This window comes from Arachis ipaensis, chromosome B03, assembly GCF_000816755.2.
Source record: "Arachis ipaensis cultivar K30076 chromosome B03, Araip1.1, whole genome shotgun sequence".
NCBI classification, from domain to species: Eukaryota; Viridiplantae; Streptophyta; class Magnoliopsida; order Fabales; family Fabaceae; genus Arachis; species Arachis ipaensis.
Window position 1 is genome coordinate 3,624,011 of NC_029787.2, and position 7,946 is coordinate 3,631,956.

General features: G+C 35.9%; 1 protein-coding gene across 1 annotated transcript in view; it reads right to left on the minus strand.

Moving 5' to 3' along the window:
• Positions 1 to 7,788, minus strand: part of LOC107629185 (E3 SUMO-protein ligase SIZ1) — a gene marked incomplete in the record, with an annotated part of 9,837 nt that extends 2,049 nt beyond the window's left edge. Inside the window, 16 exon segments of the mRNA XM_016331903.2 lie at positions 1 to 984; positions 1,066 to 1,146; positions 1,237 to 1,341; positions 1,426 to 1,587; positions 2,990 to 3,097; positions 3,249 to 3,322; positions 3,508 to 3,583; positions 3,676 to 3,763; positions 4,315 to 4,383; positions 4,820 to 4,950; positions 5,080 to 5,242; positions 5,374 to 5,446; positions 5,988 to 6,030; positions 6,425 to 6,505; positions 7,285 to 7,391; positions 7,583 to 7,788. Coding sequence (XP_016187389.1) covers positions 1 to 984; positions 1,066 to 1,146; positions 1,237 to 1,341; positions 1,426 to 1,587; positions 2,990 to 3,097; positions 3,249 to 3,322; positions 3,508 to 3,583; positions 3,676 to 3,763; positions 4,315 to 4,383; positions 4,820 to 4,950; positions 5,080 to 5,242; positions 5,374 to 5,446; positions 5,988 to 6,030; positions 6,425 to 6,505; positions 7,285 to 7,308 — 2,262 coding nt within the window.

The following is a 7,946-nucleotide window of genomic DNA, read 5'->3' on the forward strand; positions in this document are numbered from 1 at the left end:
GTCATCTCCCCCAAATGCCAATGGATTGTCAACCAATCCAACATTTAAATCAGCATCCGATCGACCAGCAGAGGAATCTGGTATAAGACTACCAGACCCCAAACCAGCATCCGGAGCCAATGCATAACCATTCAATGAAGATGAGCAATTAATAGGACCATGCTGCAAATGCACCAATGCATCTGACACATCTGCATCAGGACTAAATAATTGGAATCCTGGGCCAGCCTGAGTTCCAGGTGGTAAGGACCACAAACCAAAATCATCATCATTAGGGAAAAGTCCTAAGCATGAATTACCACCAAGATTAGTGTGCTCATCATTATACGAATCAACAATTCCAGGCGGTGGCACTGAGTAACCATCTTCAGTTTCGTTGTTCTTATAGGTAATTGCAGGAGATACCAATAAATCATTATCTTCTTCAGAATCACTAAGAACAATAACTTCTGCACCACCTACCTGAGCAGAAGTGTTATTTGCAGTATAATCATATGCTAAATTAACATTATTGAGATATGGAGAATCCATCTCAATTCCGTTGGTGGTAGAATAATCAATATGCCCACCACCACCACCACCACCACCACCACCACCCCCACCCTGATTTACACTGGGATCATCACCATCACTACTGCTCATTGGAATAACCACTTCATGATTTCCAAATACCTCTTTCAATCTATTACCAGAAGAGGTGTTTGTGTCCTCAGGTTTGCTGACTTCCCAAAGTCCATCGCGATTCTTCCTAATGCCAAGCTTTAAGCCAGTAGGACTGTCTGAAACACCCTCCTGTTTGACCAGCTTCAAAGCTTCCACTCTTCTGCCTTCTCCATCAGCCGAAACACAGAGGGACCCGTCAGGGAAGTGCCATTGTGCAAGATTCCCCAACTCCAGGCGCTCACTTTCACTCTTTGTCTTAACACGCCAAGAACCATCAGGCTTCACCTCAATATCTGTAACCTCCTCACCACAGTTTGTCATCTGTAACAGCAAAACAATTTAATTATAATTATTGCTCCATCAAATATACAATTTACAAAGACGAATTATTTTGAAAAATACCCGAGAAGTGATGCGATTGAAATAGGGATCAATAATGATATTCTCCAACGCATAGTTTTTGAGACATATTGGGCACTGCCACTGCAGAAACAATTTAATGCTTATCAGAGAGGAAAGAGGAGATGACTTGAGGTGGATTAGGCACACCAACCATCTTTATTACAGTATTACCTTCCTTGACCTTTGGTTCATTTCCACAAAAACTTCAAGATCAAAACATCCCATGTGAATACAAGGCTTGAATCTACCTGCAATCTTCATCCTTGAACCACTCATCTATTTCACCAAAATGTAGAAAAATTTAGTACCTGAACTTATTGAACAAAATAGAGTAAGAAATCCCAAACATGAAAGCCTTACCGGACAACGAAGGCTGATGCTAAAAGTGTCTGAAACCACTTCCAAATCACTGTCACTGTCAGCATTATCATCTTCATTTCCACCTCCAACACAACGACGAACTCGTGCAAGAGCATCATCAAATTGTTCACCTTCAGGTTCCTTTGGAATTATGTTTAGGATCTGAACAACAGATACTCAATTATTTCACAATAATGGGGAAAAAAATAATCATACCAGAGCAACAGCTACAAAAATCAAATCACAACTTAAAACTGTATTGGACCTGTAGGTTCAACAGTGTGACAAGCCCTAAAGTGAGACAACAATTACACAGAAAATCCAGTTAAAGTCAGTAAACTTGGTTAACAACCAGAAACCAAATCTATTTATCTAACTTTTCCAAGAAAAAGTAAGTTTCGATGTCTGGTGGACTAGACACCAAAAGCTTAGATTTAGCTAACTGAACCAAACCTCAAATGATCAGGATTTATGAGGCCTGTTTGCTACCATACGTTCCATTTTATTTGAACAAACATCTTCCTTGGTACCTAGGCAAGATGGAACTTCGGTTCCAATATTTGTGTTCTAATAGCTATTAAAAAATCGCAACAGAAAATAAAAAGGAAAACAGTTCTCATGTTCCTAATTTTAAGAAATCAACAAAAATACAACAAACATAGGAACTTCACTCCGTCATAGTTGAATCAGGAATATTAAGACCTGTGCTCAGAATTCTGAATTGGAAGTTAAGATTCATAATCAATTTTAAAAGTATTTTTTTTTACAATTTACTAAGGCATAAAACGTATTATAGAAATTAACTTTTTGAATATTTTATTCTTTGGAATCATTAATTTCCTTAGACTTATTGCCTTTTATAATATACGCTATAAAATTGATCCCCTCTCTCCGAAGGCATAGAAACCAAAACCCTATTTTCCCACTAACCCATCTACTGTTCTCTGCCGCTGTCAACCTCATCCAGAAAACTGACCCATCTCGCAACCCACCACCCTTTCAACTGGTCCACTGTCCAACCACCAAAGGCTCACAATCACGGGGGTTGCCACCCTCCCACAGTCACCGCTGATTTACTGCATCTATCAGTCTGGACAGCATTGACAGTACACCCTTGATCCAAGAGATTTGTCGTATTTACAAAACTCTACACCAAGAAGATATGGTCACACTCAGTCATCACTTCCTTGCCTTGTCAGCGGAGAGTGGCTGTTTAGTTCACAACCCTCCAAGATCCACCACTAGAACTGCATCATCACCACATAGTCATCGTTTGGCTCCAAAATGACCAAACCATAGGAATTCTGTGATTCTCAGACAATTACATCAATTCAACACATGATTCTTCTGATAAAACAGCAATATTGATTGATTGATTGGGGGAGACTTCCATTATGTCACATGAATCAAATTGCAGCTCAGATTATTTTGACTACAATGCTTTGGATAGATATTATAAAGAGGTAATTAGACAGCAAACTCTCCATTCCAATACAAAGCTGGATTGAAGGTACACATTCAAAGAGTTATATTAGCATTTTAATCAGCTTAGAATACAATCTACCTGTTGCATGCTGCGCCTTTTAACAATACGGACCCCCACACAAAAAATGCGAGCATCACATCCTGTTAAGGTAATCTTATTAATTCCGTCTTTTGTATATGGCGTGATCTGACAAGGAAAAATTACAGTAAGAAATTTAATAAAACCAGAAGAAATCTTTTATTGCATAAAAACTATATCCAATAGAAATGGCATTTACATAGAAAATCAGCCCTTGTTAGAACTAAAATTGGTACAACATAATTGACAACAAACTTACAATTGGACCATCATCACGCCCATTAGCCCCAAGTAATTGTGAACCAGGTCTGTTAATTGCACGAACAGGAACACCTGTTCAAGGATAGAGTTTAAAATACAACCACAATGAAGACCACTCATTACACACACATTTGATGTTTAACTTTAATGAGCTTAAATTTGCTCAACAAAATATGAAATTCAAAAATAGATCAATATAACTAAACAAAAATCCAAACTGGAAATGAGAGCAACTTATATAATTATATTAAACATACCATTGACCTGTAGGTCTGTATACTGTGGCCACTGCATCCTGAATGAAACCTTGTCGTTCAGAAGCATACACCAAGCCTAAATATGATGTCATTAATAACTGAACAAACTATATAAAAAAAGTCTACCAATTAATCTACCAGCACTTAAATACCACTATTAAAACCAACCTGAATATCAAATTCTGGTTTTGATACCAAGTCCTTGTCTGCTCTTGTCAATTGAAATGTTCTATCCACACTCTGCATTGGGTTGGATCTGAAAAAGAAATATGAGTATATGATTAAGGATCCATCTAAAAGCCACATTGAAAATTAAATTTAACCATAGAAACAGATAATTGATTGCATGGGACATGGTCATTGGGTATCAGTGTGTGTCTTGAGAAGAAAACCAATTTTCCTAGCCTACCTCCATTTTACGGAGATTTAAAAGCATTGGTATGAGCGAAACAGAAAAGAGAAGCCAAAATAAGTTTCCTACTTGATCAACAAAAGCAAATTCAACCGCTAATGAATTTTATTGAACAAGATATAAATAATAGCTAGCATTAATATTATGATCAATGCAAAGTGTAAAATACTTGTTTATATAATATATAATACCCCAAGAACTCTGAATCTATCACTTGTTTTTTACATCTTTCAACCATTGTGGAGATTTAGTACATTATACATTCTCAGTGATACTACCTTCTACCAAATTCCAAGGCACACAACATAATTAGAAAATGCATTCACCTGGCCAAGACACACAAAAATCTCAATCACACGAACTACATCGAATTTCAATATATCCAGTGTACTCACCCATCAGTTGGATTACTTGTTATGCTCAACTTCACAGGAAACAAGGGGTGTCCCATTGAAACCCAAAACCTGTAACAGAATAAACAGAAATAAATAGATATGTAACAGCAAGAAAATGAAATGCTAAATAATGAGTAGAAAATTTTGGTCAACTATGAGAATACAGCAGATAAAGTAAGGGAAGAACCATTCAATATGCCAGGCAAACAAAAGAACAAAATATTCAAATCCTTGATGGGAAAGATAGTATATAATTCTGAAGCAACAAGTTGAGTGGCAAACTCAATAAGTATCCATGTAGGATAGAGATAACTAAAAGATTACTACTAAAACCACTTCATCATAACAACGGTGAAATCAACGTCAGGAAATTCAAGATCACATTATAGGCAAATGTCAACCAGCAGAATCCCTTGAAGACATAAACATATTATTATGAAAAAATTCAACTTTATTTTGTCCATTGCATATTATATATATAAACATGAAGGAAATGTAAACATACGGGTCTGCACGGCTGAGTCTACAGAGTTCACAATAAAATTTATCAGGTACTGGCAGGACACCTTCCATAGGTTTTTCTGGAACAATAACACAATTTATGTGCTGCCACACATGGCATCGTGGATCGTCACACTGCAATAAGATGAGAAAAAAAGAAATTCCATAATGAAATGTCGAATATAGGAAACAAGAGGTCCTATTGAAAGTACGTGCAATTTAAAAGAACATCTGCAAATGCACAGAATATATCGAATATTACACCTTGACCAATGGATCTGTATCCAATGTACTTCCGCAGATACAGCGAATCTTTGTATCTGATTGAAAGGAATCATCTTTTTCACCTTTAATTTTCACATTACTGCTATCTGAGGCTCCCTGTCCCTTTGATGCAAGGTCAGTGGCACCAGATATCTGCATTTTTCTGGGCCAAAAAAAAAAAAGGTGAACGAAGAACCAACATAAACCAGACACAAATATATGCACCGCATATGACTATCTAAGTATTTTATATTAGTAGAACAGAATACCATCAAACTTGTTGCCAAGACTTACCTATATGTGTCGTCCACTAATTTTGCCACCTGTTCTTTTCCAATAGCATTCTTCTTGGCAAACATTTTGGATACTGGGGGGGAAAAGTGACAAGTTGGTTAAGTTTAACAGAACAATGAGAGAGGAACACAAGAAAACCAACTCCGCATATTAAAATCATGAAATAGTGCACAAATGCCAAATAGGTCAAATGTTTGTGATTCACCACACTGCATCTGAGAAAAAATTGCCAAGATTCCTAAACTATGCCAAACCAGCTTTAAACATAAATTTGAGGCACAAATAAAGCCATGATGGGAACAAACAGCTCAGAATTTTCTAACCAACAACAAGGGCTAACTATTGCCACAAATGAAACTACATGACCTTATCAAGAGACTCCCATCAAAACTTGAATAAAATTCAACAACACAAACTAAAATTGACAGGTTCAGCTAGATATTGGAAAAACATGTAGAAATTTTGAAGGAATTAAAAATTTAATTCCTGACTCTGTTATACTTATTGCCGTATATGGATTTTATCTAAAATTATTATAAAAATAAATAAAGAAACATAAGGCAGTGTTAGATCCTAAGATTGACCTACTTTTCGTTTGTGCATATAGTTTTTACCTTGATCATCTGAGAGCATAGATAGTATCCGATCAACAAGATCCTACAAAAGATGAAGAACAAACATCATTCATTGTATCATCCTAAGACTCCAAGACATCAAAAGGCAATAATGCATGGGATTCAAACCAAAGTTACAACAGTCACAAAAACAAAAACATTATTGCCTGTATTCATCAATTTTAAGAGTAGCAGACTCATTAATAGTGAGACAAGTATGCTCTTTATGCACGTAAGATGTGAATGCAGTAATCCAAATTCAATTAACATAGGTGAAAATGGCAAAATACAAAAGATTAGATTGATAAATCAATGAAAGAAATGGTGGTTCTGATGTGTTTCGCATCACCCACATTCCACAAGAGCCACGAATCAGAACATAAACACTATAAATTGGGATTTTGGAGGAAAATCCATATCAAGTTTTGTTATCTCACCTGCTTTTTTCCCTGCTTTGAAAGGCCCAACTGTGTGAGGACATCTTTGAGCTCTTTTATTCGAAAATATGCCAATTTTTCCTACAAGAGATGCCATTAAATCAGTAAAGTCGAATGACAAATCACAATGATTAATATATCACAGTGCATACAACCCAAAACAAAAAGAAAAATGCCACAGCAAGAAGTATTCAAACCATCAAATTGTCCATGATGTATCCGCTATTAAATTACTAGTTTACATTGTCATTGGGGAAAAAAAAAAAGAAAAAGGAAAAAAACGGTTAATGGAAAAATGGAAAACATAAAAGGGAAAAAACGATAAAACCTTGGTTAACCATGATAATTCCCTATAAATAAACGAAAGTAGATAAAAACTAAAACCCAACCAATGACCAAGAGTTCGAGGCACACGAGGCAGCTTCCTGAAAAATTGTCTTTCGGTATCAATGTAAATCAAAATTCAAAAAATCAAATTCCTAATACAGGTCCCTATTTCCTCTAGTCCTCAGATAGCCAATCACCAAGAAAAATCAAAGATTTACTCTGCATTAATACTCTTACAAAATACGCCAAGCAAGCATACAATTTGCACCCAAAAAGTAGTATCCAGAGAATCCATTGAACTAGCCATTACCAAAAACCAAATTAAACCACACAAAACGGTAACCAGTTCCCTCAAGTCATGCAAAATTAAATGAACCATTCCAATTTACTAGGAACCCTCTAGAAATTATGTTGAGGAACTATAATACCATCACTAAATCAGGATCACAAATTACAGAAGAAAATTTAAAAAAAATCCTAAAACCTTAAAACCCCACAACTAGATTGTTAAGGTGAAGCCTTTAATCACTTACCTTGCAACTGGATGCCAAATCCATCTCCACAAACCCGATAATTCAGCACAGGATCAATCAATCGAACAGCAAAGGTACAGAATCTAACGCATGCTGACCCAACCAGTCTAATCAAATCAACCCAAAAATTAAGAATCAGCAATCAATCAAATCACGAACCGTACTAAAAATTCTAAGTAAAAAATAAAAAAAAAATGATAATTAACCGCACAAAAAGAAAAAATTGGAGGCCAAATCATAGAAATAGAAATGATTAAGAATTAGGGTTAGGGTGTAAGATAGGAGTATGTATGCTTACACCGACTTTGGGGATGGTGGCTGGTTTGATTGCGTGTTTGTGTGTTTTTGACCGAAGAGAATAGAAGCGAAAAAGAGACCAAAACCAGAAAAATGAATCTGCACTTAACAATGCCAAAACGAAAAGTTTCGGACCTATCGCCGATTATTCAATCCGGTTTTGTGCGGCCAACAGGTCCGGGTTGCGTTTCGCTGCGCTCTCGTGCAAAGATTATGGTGAATGCTAATTGAATCATTCAAATCTCCTATAGCATTCACCATCCAATAATATCAATATAATTTGGACTAAATATGAATTTTATTTTTAAGAAATCTCCTATATAAAAGAATTTTACATGAATATTTAATTTTATGATATTTAATTA